At 39.0% G+C, this 22,141-nt stretch overlaps 1 protein-coding gene across 5 annotated transcripts in view; it reads left to right on the top strand.

Moving 5' to 3' along the window:
- Nucleotides 1–22,141, top strand: part of GSAP (gamma-secretase activating protein) — a 191,581-nt gene that overhangs the window by 147,046 nt on the left and 22,394 nt on the right. For all 5 annotated transcript variants that reach the window (XM_082473471.1, XM_082473470.1, XM_082473469.1 and 2 more), the window contains 5 exons: nucleotides 3,007–3,099; nucleotides 3,261–3,478; nucleotides 5,100–5,169; nucleotides 5,695–5,777; nucleotides 8,636–8,689. In XM_082473471.1, coding sequence (XP_082329597.1) covers nucleotides 3,007–3,099; nucleotides 3,261–3,478; nucleotides 5,100–5,169; nucleotides 5,695–5,777; nucleotides 8,636–8,689 — 518 coding nt within the window. The remainder of the gene's footprint in view (nucleotides 1–3,006; nucleotides 3,100–3,260; nucleotides 3,479–5,099; nucleotides 5,170–5,694; nucleotides 5,778–8,635; nucleotides 8,690–22,141) is intronic.

Genomic DNA, 22,141 nt, shown 5'->3' with positions numbered 1-22,141 from the left:
TAGGAAGGTGTTATGTGAAGGAACTGGGCAAAGTGAGAACCAAAGTGATAAAGACCATAAAAATATTTTTTTTGGTCTTTTTTAGTTGAAGTATAATTGATTTACAATATTATATTAATTTTAGGTGTACAAATAGTGATTCAATATTTTTATAGATTATACTCCATTTAAAGTTATTACAAGACAATGGCTATATTTCCCTGTGCTGTACATTTTTATACATAGTAGTTTGTACCTCTCAATCTCCTGCCCCTGTCTTGCCCCCCCATTCCCTCTCTTCACTGGTAACCACTCGTTTGTTCTCTATATCTGTAAGTCTGCTTTTGTTTTGTTATATATATTTGTTTGTTTTATTTTTTAGATTCCACATGTAAGTGATAACAGCGTATTTGTCTTTCTCTGTCTGACTTATTTCACTGAGCATAATACTCTCTAGGTCCATCCACACTGTTGCAAAAAAAAAAGATTTTTATTTTGAATGATACTATTGATGAGGAGAGATATCTTACGCTAAGTGGGCCAGTATGTGCCAATTTTTAATATGAGCTCTGAACCTCTGGGAAGTTGCTTTAGAGAGGCCTGCTTCTACTGCTTCCTGTGGTAAGAAGGATAAATATAAGGTTTCCTGGGTCTGAGACTTGATTCTTATCAGAAATCCTTTATCAGCATCCCATCTCGAGAGTGATGTGGGAAACTCTCCACTAAAAAAACTTAGCCTTTTGTGAGGTCAAAGGTATCCTTCCTCTTCTTACCCCTGGGAATGACTCTTGAAAAGGGCAGGCATGATTTAATCTCTGGTCTTCAGAGCGTGGAGAGGGCAAAAATACTAGAGCTTTGTAAAAGTAGGCTATCTCACATTAAGTCATCTTTCCTTCTTTAAACAGATTTTAATATATAGGCACAAAATTGTACCCAAGATTAGAAGTATTCTAGAGGTAATTTTTATGACAACAGTATTGCTTTTTGAGTGATGTCTTTTTTGCAATTTATTGCATGGAATTTCCCTGAATTGTCACCCTCTTAAAAGGGGCTTATATTGATTGAAATATTAAAGAATAGAGTTTTGGAGGAAGTTTTCCCTGAACCCCAAACACCTGTATATAAGAAAGATATGTTTATACATTAAAAAACTATCATTTTAAAAATTAATACTATATTCTAAGTGTTTTACTTGTTATCTTGATCCTTACAACAATTGTTCTTGGTGATGTTATCCCCATTTTACAGATAATGAAACTGAGTCTCAGAAAGTCTGTGATGTGTGCCCAAGCTTCTTTTAGTGTCTCTTATCAGGGGCACTATATTAGTTTATTGCTGCAATAAGAAATCACCACACATTTAGCCCCTAGATAAATAACACATTGTCTTATGGTTCTGGAGGTGAGAATTCTGCAATGAGTGAGTCCTGAGGTGTCAAGGTGGGGGCAGAAATGGTTCCTTCTGGAGATTCCAGGGAAGAATTCATTCTTTGCCTCCTCCAGCATATAGAGGCTAGCATTTTTTGGCTTGTGACCACATCACTCCAGTCTCTCACATCATCATGTGGTCTTCTCTTCTGTAGTCATTCTCCCTCTTCCTCCCTCTTGTAAAACCATTTGTGATTACATTGGGTTCACCTGGATAATCCAGGATACACCCCCCCACCTCAAGATCCTTAATCACATCTACAAGGTCCCTTTTATTACTTAAGGTGACATATTCATAGGCTCCGGGGATTACCATGTGAACATCTTTGGGAGCCATCATTCAGCCTACCACAGGTACTATTGACATTTTTGGTGAGATAGTAACTTTTGGGTGGGAGGGTCCTGCACATTGAGGGATTTAACCTCCTTGGAGCCCACTCGCTCATCAAATGGCAGTAGGAATCTCCCTTCTACCTGAATAATAGTGACAACTCAGAACATCCTCATGTATTTCCAAATGCCCCCTCTCCCAGGGACATAGTACCACCCTAATTAACTGGTTAAGCGGTAGGGCTAGGAGTTAATCTAGGTCATTTGACGCCTTTCCACTGTGCCCTACTATATCGTTATTTGTGTTTTTCTACTTATGCATTACCATAATGGTAACATTATTGCAACCACTTGTGCTAACTACTTTAACATCACTGAATCCACAGTCAACTGGTTAGAGTTTTACATCCTCTTTCCTTTCCCTTCCACAGAATGCCTTCTGTGCACATTATTAGCATGTATTTCTTTGCTTCTTAGGGAAAAAAGGGTCTAGCTGGCTCACTTATAATCTAAATGTTTCATCTATATGAAATTCACTACTGTTGTATGAGTTTCTTTGTTTTTCTAAGATCCTAGAAAAATTATTGGCAAGGGCTACTTCTACCCTGCCCCCTTCTCCAGAAACCTATTTTTTATACCTTGCCTCAATCTGTATACAAATGTTCTTTGTACAGAAATATCTAGTGCAGGGACTGTGAAGATGTGCATTCTAGGCAGCTTGCTATGCATGGAAACAAATTAGTACTTCACAAAGTGTCAGAATGCCTGCAGAGACTGTTTTGATGAGTATCAATTTAAAGCTTCTTTAGAGAAGATGACGACATGATGAGCAGTGGGCAGACATAGGAAACTAAATTGTAGAGCTTCCCCCACATGGCAGAAATTATGCAGGAAATTCCCATGATAAGCTATTTCCAGCCTGTCAGATTAAGGAATAATTCATGTTGCTGGATATATTTTATTCTAACTTGCTCTCAGAGCTCATTTAGATTCCTATAAAGCCACAGTTCTCTTAGAAACAAAACTACAGATATAAGTTAAGATAACCATGGCTAACTGTCTGAAGAAAATTAGCTACAGGTAGAAATAAACGAGATATTGCTAGGAAGACGGACCGTACTGACATCAGACAGCTTCTTATTACATTGGTCAAAACCTTTGTGTTTTAAGAGGTTCAAAGAAAAATAGGGATACCGTAAAGTTGTTGGCTTTATCTGTACCTGTACAGCTCTTGCCACGTGGAACTGACTTAAATCTTTCTCTTCCACAGACTATTATGTGGCTGTTTACTTACCTGGTCATTTCTTTCATCTACTTAACATTCAACATCCAGACCTGATCTGCCACAGTCTGTTTCTGACAGGTATGGCTGTAGTTTTTCCCCTCATGAACAGGGTACATTTGGGTTCGTTTTTTTTTTTTTTTTTTTTGGGGGGGTTCGTTTTAACGTTAATATTTATGTTTGGGGGAGAGGGGCTTCTTTTATTTGCTGATCTACTTTTTTTTTTTTTTTTTTTTGGCCAGGAAACAGTGAAGTGATTGATATGCTACCTCATAGTCCTTTACAGTCACTGTCAGGACCCCTGGTCCTGGATTGGTGTTCCGGAAAGCTCTATAGGGCACTCCTCAACCAGTCATACTTACTGGAGTTCCTGTGGAACACCCGGCTGGACTGCGAGAAGCTGGCCTTGTTGCACTGTGTGCTCTCATGTGGCCGAGACCCACGGCGACTGGAAGCCAAGGTGGGAGTGTAGCTTAAGTTTAAAAAGTGGCAAATGGACAACACAAGACGTGTACATTTAGTGGCTGAAATGAACAGAAGTTATTTTTATTGGGTAACAATTGAGGTTTATGGTCTCCATCCTGACTTGAACATATTCTTCGCTTGTGCTCCTTCTTTATGGACACAGACCTCAGACTGGGAGGGAGTGTCTGTTCTTTTCACTATTCTCTTTTCCATATTGTGAGTAAATGTTAGCTCTATCGGTAACATTCCAAGGAAGTGCTCGGTACATAGTTTCTCAAATATCTACTTTTTCTCCTGGTTTGTATTTGGTGTATAGCATGAAGAGGACTAAAATCTGGTGGTAAATAAAATCTATTTATGACATTTTAAATAGAGATAGCTCACATTTATATTTCACATTATAGTTTATGAAGCACTTTCATACATCTTATCATTTAATATTACAGCTATTCTGTGAAGTTGAAGAAACCCCCCATTAGACTTGATTGGGACCAATGGGTGGTTGGTCAATTAAAAAAAGATGGCCTAAATATTTTCTTTTAACCTAAAATATATAAATGTACATTTATTCCCGTATCTTTTAATGTAGATTAAGGCCCTTTCTTTGTGTATCAGCTAATTGGAGTTCAAAATCGTTTTTCTTACATAAAACCACTAAGTAATGTCTTGGCTTTCTTTATCTGTACCTGTATGGCTCTTCCAGTTACTTTCCTTTTCTTTTCTTTTCATTTTATTCCCTAAGGAGGTCAATAGTTTAAAAATCCTTTCAAAGCAGTTTGTGTATATCAGGCAATTTTTTCTTTTATAGTTGTCTCACACCTAGTTTTTTTTTTTTTTTTTTTTTTTTTTTTTTTTTTTTTTTAGTTTTTTAATAAGTGTTTTAGAGACATGTCTTGGAGTCTTTCCCAAGCTTTCAACTTTTATTGACCCGCCAGCATTCTTTTTGTATCCATATTTCACTTGTATTTTATTAACTTAACTAATTGTGAAAATAAGCACAAGTAGCTTGAGTAGGTTTGGAAATAAGAACAATTATTGGCAGGATCAGAAATGCGAGAGTGCTCTATGGCTAGGCAAGCCTCATAGCATCAATTCTAAGGTCGGGAACAAGGGGTTTCGTTCCTGCAGCAGTGAGGATGGTTATAGAGGTTGATTGAGAGAACTGTTGATATAACAGGGATTATACCTTCCTTGATAGCGTAGCCATGCTCACAGTGATTAAATGGTGTAATTGAGCTGAAATTCAAACCCAGGTCTGCTGCCTCCAAGCTCAGTGGTTGAGTTTGGTTTTCTCCTGTATCCATAGCTCTTCACACTGCGACTTTGCTATAATATGCCCTACTCTAGCAAAAACGAACATTGGGTTCAAGAAGGCTTATTTGGATCCCAGTCAAGGGCATTTATTAAAATGATGTACAGAAAGGACCTCATTTATATTTTACCCACACGGCCTTACGTTATGTATCTCAGAGATTGTGTAGAAGTGAGTGTGTTCTTAGGCAATTCTAAAAGAGATACAAAATTTTAAACTATTCATATATATTTTTTACTTCTTTGGTGGTGGGGGCAGGGTGCAGATTTAAATACCAATAGATTTGTCTTCTTACTTTTTAAAGATTATTCAATGGATTTCTGAGAACATCTCTGCCTGCCATTCATTTGACCTCATTCAGGAATTTATAATTGGTAGGTGTTGCTGATGGTGCATATTAAGTTGAACACGTGACCCTTTTGCTTAAGGGAAAGCAGTAAATTGATAATGCCTCAATCTGTCAAAATGCTGGGTCGGAGTGTTTTTTCATTTTTTTTAAACTCTGTTGTAGTCAGCACCTAATTAAATTTCATTCTCTTGTGGTTTTGTAAGAAGCTGTGGCTGTTCAGAGACTGATGACATATAAGATATGATCTTGATTCTATAACCTTATTAGTGATTTTTTTTAAGCATTGTGTTGGCTGGTTCTGTGTGAAGTGGTTATAACGTCATTTGGATAGATGTAAGTGCCAAATAATTTTTTAAAAATTATTCTCAATGTAAAAAGTAGAACCTGAACATTTTAATCAGCGGATAGAACCATAACGATTAGCCTTTTGCAGATGAAGGCTAAGGCAATGAAAACTCTTGTGGGTTTGCTTGTTTGGGTGAATTACAATGTCTACTGCCTTATTCTTCATATTAAAACATGTCTTTTTTCCCCCCAAAAACTTACTCAGCTTCTTCATATTGGAGCATCTATCCAGAGACAAGTAACATGGATAAACTCTTGCCATACTCCTCACTGCTCACTTGGGATACAGTAAGTTAACACTTTATATTCTTTATGTAATTAAAATTGATTCATTGCTGTGGGTCAGTTGTAGGACATTCCTGTCACAGTAACCAAGGTTGTGATTTCATTTCTGTTTTGATGCATAAGGATCTGAATTGGAGTTTTCTGGCAGAAAAATAATAGTGAGTCCTTGCTGTTGGCCAGTTTTATTTACATAAAACAGTAGAACTGAAGGAGAAGGCACAGCATACGTGTTACTCTTCCTACTACCAAGCAGAATGAAGCCTCTATCATCTTCAAATGGTTTTAGTTTTTAATTTTTTTCAAGCAGCTAGAGTAGATGAAAATATTTCTTAGGGTTTTATAAATGAGCAACGGCTGGACCACTGCTGTTATTCTGAGCCGTTCTATTTACTTAGTAGATTAGCACCTTCATGAGCTTTTTCCCCAGCCTTAGAAAGAAAATCTGTGATAACTTTAGAACGTCAAGATCAGTAAAAGTCAGTAATCTTAAGCAACTCCATGCCATTCAACCTTTTCTTCCTGTTGGTCCAGACTCCCTTCCTTGTAGTTGGGAAGAAATGTTTCAGGAGAAAACATTGTTCATTTTCTCTTGAATGTGGTTCAGTAAACTGAGCTTTGTTGGATCAGAAGTGAAAACCATGTACAGGCTCCCCCTGAAAAAGGTTCTGCCTCTCCTCCTTTCATATTTAGATGTTAGGACTACTGTGTGCTTAGTCTTGAGGCAGAGGTTTGTATCAAAAAAGCATTTAGAAAAATAAATTTAATTCAGGTAGCACAGACACAGGAAAATAAGTACTAGGATAAATGGTAACACTGCCCATTTTGTTTTTAGACTATCTAAATATAGTCCTTTAAAAAGGCATATCAGATGTGTTTGATTAATTTTTTTCCTTTTTTTTGTTTTCTCTGGCTGCGCCACACGGCACACAGGATCCTAGTTCCCCGACCAGGGATCTAACCCGTGCCCCCTGCAGTGGAAGCGCAGAGTGCTAACCACTAGACTGCCAGGGAAGTCCCATGTTGGACGAATTTCTAAATTTTTGGTATACGCAATGGTAGTGTTTTCCCAAAGACCCTTTCTTCTTGTCTCTCACTGTTAGAGTTAGTAAACTTTCATGCCTCTCTGTAAAATTATAAGGAAAGATCTGAGCTTTTTTCTTCTCCAGGCCCTCATTGTTTGAAGAACCCTTGTGAATATACATGCAGACTCTGTGGTAATGTGGCAGGAAGTTCGCAGGTTAATCCGTACCCCTCCCTCAGAAGCAGGAAATGCACATTTCATCTTCCTCCCCTCACCACCCAATGCTGGCTGTCACTGTCCTGTGTTCAGTGTCTGGGAGCCCGGGTCTGGACCTCTAGTTCCCAGGGTTGTGTTTAAACATGGAGCACGTGTTAGTTGGGTGTTGTGTGAGTGTCATCCTGACAGGCAGTTCTTCACATTTGCATTTCTCCTTCTTTGTGGGGCAGAGGAAATGTGTGGACATACTCACATCAGGAAGTCCTACAAGAAGTGCAATATGAAAAAACCCGAAGTTTTAACCACTGCGTACAGAGCTTATTTTAGGGTTTATCATGTTGCTTTAGACTTCTTGCGGTTGGAGTAGGTTACCTTAAAGGTCTCTCCTAATCCTGAAATTCTATGAGCCTATGATTTTCTTTAGCAATGATGTAAATCATTTTCTTTTCTCTAATCTGCATATGCTCTTAATGCTATACCCTTAATAAATAAATTTCACACTTCTGTATGGAGACAGATTATTTCTGTAAATACCTGAATTGGGTTATCTTTTTTAAGATACTAGAAAATATTGTGTCTTACACATAGATAATCCTGAATTATGCTTTGCAGACTGTGAGCCTTGTTATACTTATTTGAAGATGCTATTTATAACCTAGAGCTGTAGTGAAATTTCTATTGCTGAGTAGTGATAAGTGAAGCATACATAGATTTTTATTACAGGCTTTCTCCTGTCCAATGGAGGACTCAGTTGCTTGAATGTTCTGGAAATTTATTTCTCCATCCCTGTGATGCCCTTTTTCTCAGAAATATTGTATGTCATTAAAACCCAGGACATTTAAGTTCTAAACAAATACCAGGTTTTATTTCTATGTTCTCATATATCATCTACTTATTTTTTAGGAAATGAAAGAGGAATTGACTAGTTGACAGGTTAATATACATAATTAACATGGAAACACACTTTTTAAAATAAATAAGTGGCAATTTTGTCAGTTTATCTTTTTATTTAAATTTCTGTTTTAATGCTCACTAGTTAGCAGAATGTTATAATTTGGACTTCCTGATATGAATTGCATCTTGCAGATTTGCCGTGGTGATCTGGCTATGTAAACGCTTCATGGGGATCTCTTATTTCCGAAATCACGGTAGAGGATGAAGTGCAGAACAGTTTTCCACTGAGGTCAAAAAAGAATCCCATTACTGAGGCAGGGACCAACTACCATACATTTAAGTGAAAGAGCGAGGAAGAAGTACAAAAAAGGAAAGTGTCCACCTTATTATTATGCTTGATGGTGCAAATGTAATTTGCCTCCTTTGTTCTTAAATGGAAGTGTGTAAATAATACATTATTTACTCTGTATTTCTTCATAATAGTTTATCCTTTCCTTTAGTGACACTGTCAACTATTATAATCATAACTTTACAGAATATTTCCCTTCCCGAGGCAAGAGATAGGTTGTGTTCACGGGTATTTATAAACCCCAAGTTTTATTTAAAGTAAAGGTTAGCAAACTGGGAGCTGTCCTCAGCTTCTGTCTGCACGGAAGACACTTCCTGAAGGCTCGGGCTGGGGGTAGTTGATACGTTTAGCAGTTGTGTGTATGTTTTTCCCCCACCACAGGAAATTCCTGGAATAACCCTTGTGACAGAAGAGATTCCATTGCCTCTTATGAAGGTAAGTGCTTACAGTGAGAGACAAAAGCCCAGACCTGCGTGGCTTCCTTGCTGGCCTCACAGTCGCCTGCCCCGAGTGTCACGGTGGTTCCGAAAGGGATTGTAAACTGTCAGGGGAGGATGGTGCAAGGGGTAAGGCTAGTTGTCTAGGCAGTCCTTCCTAAATGGTAGTCACCAAGGATGATATCAGGGCAATTCTTAGGAATGCTCTTTGGAGAGGGAGGTTTTCTGAAGACAGAGAACTGCAGGGCTCGGTGTGAAGTGTATAGAAGTCATACTTTCCACTGTGCCTCAAACCAATCCATGCTGGAGGAGTTCTTGTAAATTTTCTTGAGCAGACCTAGGAGCTGTTTTTTACTTCACTTGCATTGTCACCCCCTCAAACAAACACACACACACAGAATCTTAAAACCGTTAAGTAACCTGGGCTGGGATTAACTAATTTCCTTCTCGTTCTGAGAACAGTGATTCTGTTTCTCAAGAGTGACCTGCTCGGGCTGTCCCTGTGGTCTCCGCACACACCTTCTTCCTGCCCACTAAGCGGCAGCGTTAGTGTCTCTCTACAGTTTGGTGGTTTCAGAGGAGTTTCTGAGTACAATAGGGAGGGTGGGGTGGGTGAGCAGAGAAGAATGTGTATGTAGTTAAAAACTGAGGAGTATTTTAACATAGTTTCCTTGAAGCTCCTTTGTTGTTTTTGGCATTGCCTCCTGTTAATTATAGCTTGGTGTGTGCTGGGAAATCTCAACTTTTGGCAGCAGGCAGCCTAGTATGCTGCTGCCTTTTACTATTTACATTTGATTCTTTTGGATCCACGAAGGGCAGGCCAGGCTCAGGCAGCTGAGGGAAAGCCTTGGGCGTTTGAGGTCACGGTGATGCCCTGGGGGTGAAAGAGGGCTGACTGGGGCAGGTTTAGTGGTTCTGGGTTTTGGTCCTTTAAGGGGAGATGGACAAGAGATGTATCTAGGCAGCAGAGTGAGACAACTGTGAAGGTCTATAAAAGCAGGAAGACGAGGGAAAAGAAAGGTTTGATTAATAGCTTAAAAGATTCTTATTAAGAGCCTCCATCCTTTCATTTTATTGTTTCTGCTTTTACCACTAGTCCAACAAATCCATACCGTGTTTAATGGACACACAATAAACCAGCGAAGGAAATTTTAAAAAGAAAGCAATGTCACCCACAATTCTACAGTTCCTAACATATTGTCTATTTGCCCCATTTCCTCTTGGTCTTTGTCATAGGTTTGCATGTTTTACCTAGTAGTAATGGCCATCTAGTGATATTTAATAAAGATTATGAATTATAATATATCATACACATTTTCACGTTGGTACATAAACTTCATAATTTTCATAATTATGATTTCTAATGATTCCATAGGTTTCCACTGTGTTGCTGTGTCTTAGTTTACTTAATCATTCTTCTGTTTTGAGACATTTAGTTTGTCTCTAGCCTCCATTAAAAAAAATATTTTTTTGCTATTAAAAATAATGTGGCAGTGAATACTTTTATGTAGTTTTTTTTGTGTGTATATGATTTATTCCCCTAAGGTTAAATGCCCAGGAGTATTATTGGGTGAAAGGCTATGACAATTTTTATAGCTTTTGATTCTTATTGCCAAATTGATATTCAAAATATGTTGTGATAATTTACACTGTTACAAGGGATTTATGAGTTTATCGGTTTTACTATAACCTTACATTATTGTGTATTTTCATTTGAAAAATTAAGTAAGTATAAAAGAGTGATGGGAAAGTTCTCAAACTTTTTACCAATTGCCTTATTCTAAGAATACAATTTGCCTTTGCTTGGGAACAAAATAGCTTATTTTTGCACTCTCTGATTTTCTTCTTTTCTTTTTTTTTTTTTCTATTTGTGTGTGTGTGTGTAAAATTATGTTTTTATGTAGTTCATTTTTCTTCCTTCTTGATATTCACTTTGTCTTCTCCTCACTGTTTTCTATTCTCCCCTAGTTATCTTTAGCATTTGGCTCTGAAGAGAGTTGTTTCCCATTAACTGTTCCCAAACATGCTTGGAAGCTCTTCCGAGACTCCACATACATTCATGTGTTAGTAAGAAGTGTTATGTAGGACAAGTTTGAGCTGTAGATCTCTTTACTGTCCTCTCCACGCAGACACAATCCATCAGGGAAGCAGAGGAATGCTGCCGGGATTTGCCTTGGGCTCAGGAGAAGATGTCACTGGGTTTGGTGGCCAGCTCCACTCCAATCCCCCACTGCCATCACTAATCATACCTTCCAGTTCACAGGACACCTGGTCCCGATAGCTCTCATTTGTTTCCCCATCTCTGCTTGCATAATACCTCTGAGAATAAGCAGCTGCCTTTGACCTAGTTCTACCGCAATTCCCAGCCTAATTATATTGCAGTGGATCTGGTTCCAGTGGCACATCCCACCTACTTTTCCTCCCTCCCCAGCCCATTATGTGACTGTTCTTGCAGCTTCCCCATGGGAGTTGGCTTTGAGCACCCTTGACCTGAAACACAAGTTACCTTTCGAAGGCATGCTTGCTGCCGGACTTTCCACGAGGCCCAAGGGACCCCAGACTACTCTGACCACACTTGCTTCCATCCTGCTTGGAAGATGACTGCCCTGATAAGGAATCTGGAGAGGGACGAGCAAAATGAAACTAGATGAGCACTTTCCTTCTGCTCTCTCTGCAAATAAGTTTAGTGTGAAGTGAAGCACTTTACAAATGTTTAACATATGAACATCGAATTTAATTGGTTTATACCAGTTTATCACCTGAAAGACAAAAGCCTTCCTTTATAGAATGGTTTCCAAAAGAATTTTTAAAAAATGAAATGAAATGTATGTTAAAACAAGGTCCTCGCCTTAAAAAGGAATGTCATCAAGAATGGCCTTCCTAAGAATGAATTTATCTCTTCCAAGGGAAGTCATGTAAGGATTAAAAAAAAAAGTAGAAACAATAGCTTACTTGAATATCAATAATGGAGAAATGGAGTATTTTTATTAAAGTATTGTTAAGCCAGACATCTTTAGTTTCATTTTATAAAGTAAGGAAGCCTTTAATTTAATCATTTGTGTAGCGACTATTAACTATCTGACCTAGAGACTGGGAAGGAGAAAGACTTCAAGCCCCATCCCAGTTATGGCCACTCCAAGTGAGGGCATGGCTACAGTGTCCATCAGGGGTCTAGATGCCCCTGAGCAATTAGGGAAAGAGTGATTGACACCTGTGCTGTTCTCCATTCAGAGACTGGTTCACTTAATTATGCTTCTTCTCTGAAACACTTAAAAAGTGTTTAAAAAATACTGTTTTAGTTGGGCAGAGCATGATTATAATTAAGCATCTAATGAAACACAAAAGACACTCTTTCCCTTGACCCTCCCAGTACAGACAGTCACCATCACTTAAAGAAAACGTTTCTTAGAGATCCAAAGTATCAACAATCGCAGTGTAGAAGCTTACAATTTTTAAAAATGAGAATGGTTGCTTTGACAACAGTGTAGCATTATGAGAAATGTCAATTGGTTATGTGGGAAATATTGACTTTCCAAAGTTTAGTTTGTACATACGTGATCTTGTGATATAACTAGAAATATATATTTGGTCTTCTTCCGTGGTTCCCGGCACAGAGCTCCTAAAATCCTTGTAATTTCCTAAGTGATAAAAGCTACAAGTGCATCTTTTGTTATAATGTTTAGTGTTTGTTCCAGTTCCTGAAGTAGCTCCAGAGTACAAAGGTGAAAAGAATATCTTTTATTATTCCTAACAAGCCCCTTTCAGCCACACCTGAGTTTGTTAATGAGGTGACTTTTGGAAAGCACCTAAGGATGGAGCTGGTTGCCAGGAAAACTAACCATGTGATTAGCAGGTTGGCACTTTGAGCCCTCTACCACCACTACCTTCCAAGGCTAGAGTGGCTGGAGATGGAGTTCAGTCACCAACGTCCAGTGATTTAATCCATCATGCCTATGTAATGGAGCCTCCATAAAGAACCCTAACTGAAGACCTTCTGGGTTGGATGAATATATGGAGGTGCACGGCTGGGGGTTCTGCACCTGGAGAGGGCACGGAAGCTCAGAACCCTTTCCCACACGGCCTGCCCCACGCATCTCTTCAATCTGGCTCTTACTGAGTTGTATACTTTTATAATCAACTGGTATATAGTAAGTAAACTGTATTCCTGCGTTCCATGAGCCACTGTAACAAATTCTAGAACACATGAAGGGGGTGCTGGGAACCTCGGATTGATAGGCAGTCAGTCAGAATCACAGGTAACAACGTGGACCTGCGATTAGCATCTGAAATGGGGGGCAGTCTTGTGGGACTGAGCCCTCAACCTATGGGATCTGACACTATCTCCAGGTAATCATAGGACACCCTGCTGGCATTGGAGAACTGATGGATGTGGAGAAAAACCCCCCACACATTTGGTGCCCAGAAGTGAAATATTCTGTGAATAGACTGTTGTAGAGAAAAAACAAGAGTTATTCCTATACAACATATTTTTGGGGACAGAGAGTTATGGCACGTTCAATTAATATTGTATAAACATAATTTTATGATGTTACAAAGAAACACAACTTATTAGAGACAGAGCACCAGGCTGGTAAATTCATTCCTGTCATATCTGTAGAGATGGGGGTACCTTCAGTTTACTTCTCAGATGATGAAATTGAGGAACAGACCCAGGATCAAGAATTCTTGTTTTTGTCTCTCAAGAAGGCAAAGCCACTAGGCTGTGCTGCTTTTATTCATAGTTTAGTTGAAGACATAATGTTCAATTCTTAAGGTTGAGAGGAGGGAACTATCTTAGCATTGGCTTTCTCAGGATATATGCTGATTGCGAGATGGAATAGTTTAGAGCCATATTTAGGGAGTTACATGAAAAATTACATCCCATTAAAAATGGCTAAGAGTACTACCCAGCTGTGCAAAGAAGAGAGATATTTTTACTAAATGTTGGGAAGAAGGAGAAAGTCCACTTATAAATAGGAGAACTTGGACTTACAACATGCAGTCCCCTTGGCAGGAAGCCTCAGGAGTTCTGGTGGCTGGTCCTCTGTATGGATGGCCTGCTTAGAGCATCTTGGCTTAGTATGGTACCTTACTATCTTTATGGACACAAAGACATTTCTATTTTATTCTGTCTGTGCTGAAGGTAGTAGGTCACTGTGTTTCTCTGGGCTGCAAGTAAAAGCTGATACTGACATGGTATCCACTGAAGAGCCAAGTTGGATTGATGCTTTACCTTTGCTAGCTGAGCCCTGATATGAAGGGTAAAGGTTCTCTCTGAGTTGGCTTCCTCTTCTGTAAAAGAAGATGCTGGTTCATCAGCAGATGTAGGATCAAAGCCAGAGGGCCTTTAAGAAATGAAAGGCAGATGTTTTTTTCCTGGCAGTAATTTGCAGCTGAGCCAGTAAGTACCACAGGGCTTTTTATCTTCCTTTTTAAAGAAAAAAAATCAAAATTATTTCCCACATAAATGGGAAACAGTCCCTTAATGTAACCCTTTGGTCTTTTTGTTCAATTAATAGTTGTGATGGGCTACATTTGGTAATTATTTCATGTCATCCTAAGAGACAAAATAAGATTGTTTCTCAAGAAGAGACTTGGAATAATTTTCCTTCCTTTAAAATCAAAATTTAAAACTCCCCCTGTGCAGGGAAGTGCTTCTGGGTCATTCCTTGAGGATCTGATGGCTTCTAACACCAGAGTCTCCCAGAAGTAGCTAAGTTCACGGGTATTTTTCTTAGAAAGCATTTCTGTGTATTTGAAAGCTTTATAAGCTCTTTTCAAGAAGCTGGCGATGTGCTTCAGACTGTTGTGGCTTTCACTTTGCTGTTGTCCCTGATGAATATGGTGCTTAGTATTCAACTAGTTCTGTAAGTGCCGGTTGACGGAAAGCAGTGGCTTTCTGTGCTCCCAGGTTGGCTGCTAGGGTGTGATTGTGTAGCTCTCATGCCCCCCCCGCCCCACCCCCGTACGATGCTATAACAGCTAACCTTTTACCTTGGAGCCTCTTTTACTCTCTGGGTTAATGAGCATGCTGGTGTTACTTTGGCATTTGAGATCCTTTGAGGATTGGTCCTAACCTCCTGTCTAACCCTGCCTCCTATTCTGTCACAACACAATTGCAAGTCTTCAGACAACTGGTTCTTCATCAGCCTTTAAAGCAGAGATGTAGATGAGAACCTTTGAGGGTGGGAGGGAGACTGGGATGACCTGTATATGCTCAAGCGTGTTCTCAGCCCAGGCTGAATGGTCGGCTTGCCTGGGGACCGTCGAACACTCATGAGGCTCAGGTCACACCCCACACCAGTTAGGATTCTAGGGGATGGGACCCAGGTGGTTGCTGAGGTTGGTAAATACACCCTAGAGGCAGAAACCTTCACCACAGAGAGTGAAGGGCTGTGGGCTGTTTTCTCTGCTTTCTCTAAAGCTCTGTCTCTGATCTAAACCCAGAATCCACATTCTGCTCTCTCAGTCTTTGCTCAATTCCTCAGAGCCCCACCTAGAATATCCTTTCTTCACCCTTCATTTACATATCCGTTTTCATCCTCTGGGTCTTAGCTATTTCCCAGACTTCCAAACAGACCTCCCAATTTATAATGATCTCTGTGAATTTTCATAACTTAAAAAATTACATCACTTATGTACTAGATACCAAGTAATGACATATGACACTGTTTTCTCTGTACTCTCTCAATATCTGTATTATAACATCCAGCCCAGTGACCTCCTTGAAAGACCTACACATTTATATTACAATATTTCTGGGACTTTCGGCTAATAGTGTTCCTTAATTAAATGTAAGTTGTTTTTGTTTTAAAACTTAGATCATTTTTCCTTCTAACTCAGTAGTTTTGAACTATTTTAGGCCATGGATTCCTTTGAAAGTCTGATATAAACTGTAGACCTTCTCCCCAGAAAAGTGCTCATACAAACACGTACTCCATTTTACATATAATCAATGGGCTCAGAAGCCCCTCTGAAACATGTCCTTGGACGTGTTTTGTCTGCTTATTCTCAACTCAGACAAGGGTCTGAAGAAAGGGATTTCTTAATGGGGGTGTGAGAGGAAGATAGTTTGGGAGAGAACTTTTCTTGGGAGCCACAGTGTGAGTATGAGAGTGGGGTCTTCTGACAGGAGGATGACTTTGGCCTGAGAGGAAGAGGGCCTTGCACAGGTAGAAGGACACCAGCGTTCCTCCCCTTGCTCTGTGCTGAACAAGATTGGGTGGACGACGCACTGGGACCCCAGTGGCCAAGCAGGCAGAGCTAATAGTGGAAATGACCACTAGATGTCACCACAACACCAATTAGTTTGCTGGCTTTTGGCACTAGTTGCGTGAACTCAGATGTAGAATAGCAAGAAAGCTGTAGTGATTTCCTGTCAGGGACTGAATTCTGCCAAATGTCGGCAGGATTTGCTTTCATTATTGTTTTTTCAATATAAGGAAGACCAAAGGGTGGATAAAGGTATACTCATTATAAATATATGGAAAGGGAAAGAAAAGATGAATGAGATAGGTCAAGTGGAGAGTGGGACCTGACACCACGGTTCTGATTTCCTCTAAAAATGACAATTTCTTGGAAATAGCTTTTCCTGTCTCTGTGAGAATGGATGTTGGCTGAACGGGCCTTTCAGCCAACTAATTTCTTTTTTTTTTTTCTAACATCTTTATTGGAGTATAATTGCTTTACAATGGTGTGTTAGTTTCTGCTTTTTAACAAAGTGAATCAGCTATACATATACGTATATCACCATATCTCCTCTCTCTTGCATCTCCCTCCCACCCTCCCTATCCCACCCCTCTAGGTGGTCACAAAGTACCAAGCTGATCTCCCTGTGCTATGCGGCTGCTTCCCACTAGCTATCTAGTCTACATTTGGTAGTGTGTATATGTCCATGCCACTCTCTCACTTCGTCCCAGCTTATCCTTCCCCCTCCCCGTGTCCTCAAGTCCATTCTCTACATCTGCGTCTTCATTCCTGTCCTGCCCCTAGGTTCTTCAGGACTCTTTTTTTTTTTTTTTTTTTTAGATTCCATATATATATGTTAGCATATGGTATTTGTTTTTCTCTTTCTGACTTACTTCACTCTGTATGACAGACTCTAGGTCCATCCACCTCACTACAAATAACTCAGTTTCGTTTCTTTTTATGGCTGAGTAATATTCCATTGTATATATGTGCCACATCTTCTTTATCCATTCATCTGTTGATGGACACTTAGGTTGCTTCCACGTCCTGGCTATTGTAAATAGAGCTGCAATGAACATTTTGGTACATGACTCTTTTTGAATTATGGTTTTCTCAGGGTATATGCCCAGTAGTGGGATTTCTGGGTCGTATGGTAGTTCTATTTTTAGATTTTTAAGGAACCTCCATACTGTTCTCTGTAGTGGCTGTATCAATTTACATTCCCACCAACAGTGCAAGAGGGTTCCCTTTTCTCCACACCCTCTCCAGCATTTATTGTTTGTAGATATTTTGATGATGGCCATTCTGACTGGTGTCAGGTGATACCTCATTGTAGTTTTGATTTGCATTTCTCTAATGATTAATGATGTTGAGCATTCTTTCATCTGTTTGTTGGCAATCTGTATATCTTTTTTTTTAATTTTTTTATTTATGGCTGTGTTGGGTCTTTGTTTCTGTGCGAGGGCTTTCTCTAGTTGCGGCAAGTGGGGGGCCACTCTTCATCGCGGTGTGTGGGCCTCTCATTATTGTGGCCTCTCTTGTTTTGGAGCACAGGCTCCAGACATGCAGGCTCAGTAATTGTGGCTCATGGGCCTAGCTGCTCCGCGGCATGTGGGATCTTCCCAGACCAGGGCTCGAACCTGTGTCCCCTGCATTGGCAGGCAGATTCTCAACCACTGCGCCACCAGGGAAGCCCCTGTATATCTTCTTTGGAGAAGTGTCTATTTAGGTCTTCTGCCCATTTTTGGATTGGGTTGTTTGTTTTATTGATATTCAGCTGCATAAGCTGCTTGTAATTTTGGAGATTAATCCTTTGTCAGTTGCTTCATTTGCAAATATTTTCTCCCATTCTGAGGGTTGTCTTTTCGTCTTGTTTATGGTTTCCTTTGCTGTGCAAAAGCTTTTAAGTTTCATTAGGTCCCATTTGTTTATTTTTGTTTTTATTTCCATTTCTCCAGGAGGTGGGTCAAAAAGGATCTTGCTGTGATTTATGTCATAGAGTGTTCCACCTATGTTTTCCTCTAAGAGTTTTATAGTGTCTGGCCTTACATTTAGGTCTTTAATCCAGTTTAAGTTTATTTTTGTGTATGGTGTTAGGGAGTGTTCTAATTTCATTCTTTTACATGTAGCTGTCCACTTTTCCCAGCACCACTTACTGTAGAGGCTGTCTTTTCTCCATTGTATATTCTTGCCTCCTTTATCAAAGATAAGGTGACCATATGTGCGTGGGTTTATCTCTGGGCTTTCTATCCTGTTCCATGGATCTATATTTCTGTTTTTGTGCCAGTACCATACTGTCTTGATTACTGTAGCTTTGTAGTATAGTCTGAAGTCAGGTACTCTGATTCCTCCAGCTCCGTTTTTCTTTCTCAAGATTGCTTTGGCTATTCGGGATCTTTTGTGTTTCCATAGAAATTGTGAAATTTTTTGTTCTAGTTCTGTGAAAAATGCCATTGGTAGTTTGATAGGGATTGCACTGAATCTGTAGATTGCTTTGGGTAGTATAGTCATTTTCACAATGTTGATTCTTCCAATTCAAGAACATGGTATATCTCTCCATCTGTTTGTTATCAGCCTTAATTTCTTTCATCAGTGTCTTATAGTTTTCTGCATTCAGGTCTTTTGTCTCCCTAGGTAGGTTTATTCCTAGGTATTTTATTCTTTTTGTTGCAGTGGTAAATGGGAGTGTTTCCTTAATTTCTCTTTCAGATTTTTCATCATTAGTGTATAGGAATGCAAGAGATTTCTGTGCATTAATTTTGTAACCTGCTACTTTACCACATTCATAGATTAGCTCTAGTAGTTTTCTGGTAGCATCTTTAGGATTCTCTATGTATAGTATCATGTCATCTGCAAACAGTGACAGCTTTACTTCTTCTTTTCCAGTTTGGATTCCTTTTATTTCTTTTTCTTCTCTGATTGCCGTGGCTAAGACTTCCAAAACTGTGTTGAATAATAGTGATGAGAGTGGACAGCCTTGTCTTGTTCCTGATCTTAGAGGAAATGGTTTCAGTTTTTCACCATTGAGAATGATGTTGGCTTTGGGTTTGTCATATACGGCCTTTATTATGTTGAAGTAAGTTTCCGCTATACCTACTTTCTTTTTATCATAAATTGGTGTTGAATTTTGTCAAAAGCTTTTTCTGCATCTGTTGAGATGATCATATGGTTTATCTCCTTCAATTTGTTAATATGGTGTATCACACTGATTGATTTGTGTATACTGAAGAACGCTTGCATTCCTGGGATAAGACCCTCTTGATTATGGTGTATGATCCTTTTAATGTGCTGTTGGATTCTGTTTGCTAGTATTTTGTTGAGTATTTTTGCATCTGTGTTCATCAGTGATATTGGCCTGTAGTTTTCTTTCTTTGTGACATCTTTGTCTGGTTTTGGTATCAGGGTGATGGTGGCCTCATAGAATGAGTTTGGGAGTGTTCCTCCCTCTGCTATATTTTGGAAAAGTTTGAGAAGGATAAGTGATAGCTCTTCTCAAAATATTTGATAGAATTCACCTGTGAAGCCATCTGGTCCTGGGCTTTTGTTTGTTGGAAGATTTTTAATCACAGTCTCAATTTCAGTGCTTGTGATTGGTCTGTTTATATTTTCTATTTCTTCCTGGTTCAGTCGCGGAAGGTTGTGCTTTTCTAAGAATTTGTCCATTTCTTCCAAGTTGTCCATTTTATTAGCCTATAGTTGCTTGTAGTAATCTCTCATGATCCTTTGTATTTCTGCAGTGTCAGTTGTTACTTCTCCCTTTTCATTTCTATTTCTGTTGATTTGAGTCTTCTCCCTTTTTTTATTGACGAGTCTGGCTAGTGGTTTATCAGTTTTGTTTATCTTCTCAAAGAATCAGCTTTTAGTTTTATTGATCTTTGCTATTGTTTCCTTGATTTGTTTTTCATTTATTTCTGATCTGATCTTTATGATTTCTTTCCTTCTGCTAACTTTGGGGGTTTTTTGTTCTTCTTTCTCTAATTGCTTTAGGTGTAAGGTTAGCTTGTTTATTTGAAATGTTTCTTGTTTCTTGAGGTAGGATTGTATTGCTATAAACTTCCCTCTTAAAACTGCTTTGGCTACATCCCATAGATTTTGGGTTGTCGTGTTTTCATTGTCATTGGTTTCTAGGTATTTTTTGATTTCTTCTTTGATTTCTTTAGTGATCTTTGGTTATTTAGTAGTGTATTGTTTAGCCTCCATTTGTTTGTGTTTTTTACATTTTTTTTCCATAATTGATATCTAGTCTTATAGCGTTGTGGTCGGAAAAGGTACTTGATACAATTTCAGGTTTCTTAAATTTACCAAGGCTTGATTTGTGACCCAAGATATGATCTATCCTGGAGAATGTTCCATGAGCACTTGAGAAGAAAGTGTATTCTGTTGTTTTTGGATGGAATATCCTATAAATATCAGTTAAGTCCATCTTGTTTAATGTATCATTTAAAGCTTGTGTTTCCTTATTTATTTTCATTTTGGATGATCTGTCCATTAGTGAGAGTAGGTTGTTAAAGTCCCCTACTATGATTGTGTTACTGTCGATTTCCCCTTTTATGGCTGTTAGCATTTGCCTTATGTATTGAGGTGCTCCTATGTTGGGTGCATAAATATTTACAATTGTTATACCTTCCTCTTGGATCGATCCCTTGATCATTATGTAATGTCCTTCTTTGTCTCTTGTAATAGTCTTTATTTTAAAGTCTATTTTGTCTGATATGAGAATTGTTACTCCAGCTTTCTTTTGACTTCCATTTGCATGGAATATCTTTTTCCATCCCCTCACTTTCAGTCTGTATGTGTCCCTAGGTCTGATGTGGGTCTTTTGTAAACAGCATATATATGGATCTTTTTTTTGTATCCATTCAGCCAGTCTATGTCTTTTGGTGGGAGCATTTAATCCATTTACATTTAAGGTAGTTATCGATATGTATGTTCCTATTACCATTTTCTTAATTGTTTTGGGTTTGTTATTGTAGGTCTTTTCCTTCTCTTGTGTTTCCTGCCTAGAGAAGTTCCTTTAGCATTGTTGTAATGCTGGTTTGGTTGTGCTGAATTCTCTTAGCTTTTGCCTGTCTGTAAAGGTTTTAATTTCTCTGTCGAATCTGAATGAGATCCTTGCTAGGTAGAGTAATCTTGGTTGTAGCTTTTTCCCTTTCATCACTTTCAATATTTCATGCCACTCCCTTCTGGCTTGCAGAGTTTCTGCTGAAAGATCAGCTGTTAACCTTATGTGGATTCCCTTGTATGTTACTTGTTGTTTTTCCCTTGTTGCTTTTAATATTTTTTCTTTGTATTTAATTTTTGATAGTTTGATTAATATGTGTCTTGGTGTGCTTCTCCTTGGATTTATCCTGTGTGGGACTCTCTGTGCTTCCTGGACTTAATTAACTATTACCTTTCCCATATTAGGGAAGTTTTCAACTATAATCTCTTCAAATATTTTCTCAGTCCCTTTCTTTTTCTCTTCTTCTGGGACCCCTATAATTCGAATGTTGGTGCATTTAATGTTGTCCCAGAGGTCTCTGAGACTGTCCTCAATTCTTTTCATTCTTTTTTCTTTATTCTGCTCCACGGTAGTTATTTCCACTATTTTATCTTCCTGGGCACTTATCCGTTCTTCTGCCTCAGTTATTCTGCTATTGATTCCTTCTAGAGAATTTTTAATTTCATTTATTGTGTTGTTCATCATTGCTTGTTTGCTGTTTAGTTCTTCCAGGTCTTTGTTAAACGTTTCTTGTATTTTCTCCATTCTATTTCCAAGATTTTGGATCATCTTTACTATCATTATTCTGAATTCTTTTTCAGGTAAACTGCCTATTTCCTCTTCATTTGTTTGGTCTCATGGGTTTTTGCCTTGCTCCTTCATCTGTTGTGTGTTTCTCTGTCTTCTCATTTTGCTTAACTTACTGTGTTTGGGGTCTCCTTTTCGCAGGCTGCATGTTCATTGTTCCCATTTTTTTTGGTGTCTGCCCTCAGTGGGTAAGGTTGGTTCAGTGGGTTGTGTAGGCTTCCTGGTGGAGGGGACTGGTGCCTGTGTTCTGGTGGATGAGGCTGGATCTTGTCTTTCTGGTGGGCAGGACCGTGTCTGGTGGTGTGTTTTGGGGTGTCTGTGACCTTATGATTTCAGGCAGCCTCTCTGCTAGTGGGTGGGGTTGTGTTCCTGTCTTTCTAGTTGGTTGGCATAGGGTGTCCAGCACTGTAGCTTGCTGGTCGTTGAGTGGAGCTGGGTCTTAGCATTGAGATGGAGATCTCTGGGAGAGCTTTT

Source organism: Balaenoptera physalus, assembly GCF_965194825.1.
Source record: "Balaenoptera physalus genome assembly, chromosome: 8".
In the NCBI taxonomy this organism is placed as follows: domain Eukaryota; kingdom Metazoa; phylum Chordata; class Mammalia; order Artiodactyla; family Balaenopteridae; genus Balaenoptera; species Balaenoptera physalus.
The sequence above is the reverse complement of the archived record's forward strand: the minus strand, read 5'-3'. Positions and strand labels throughout refer to the sequence as shown.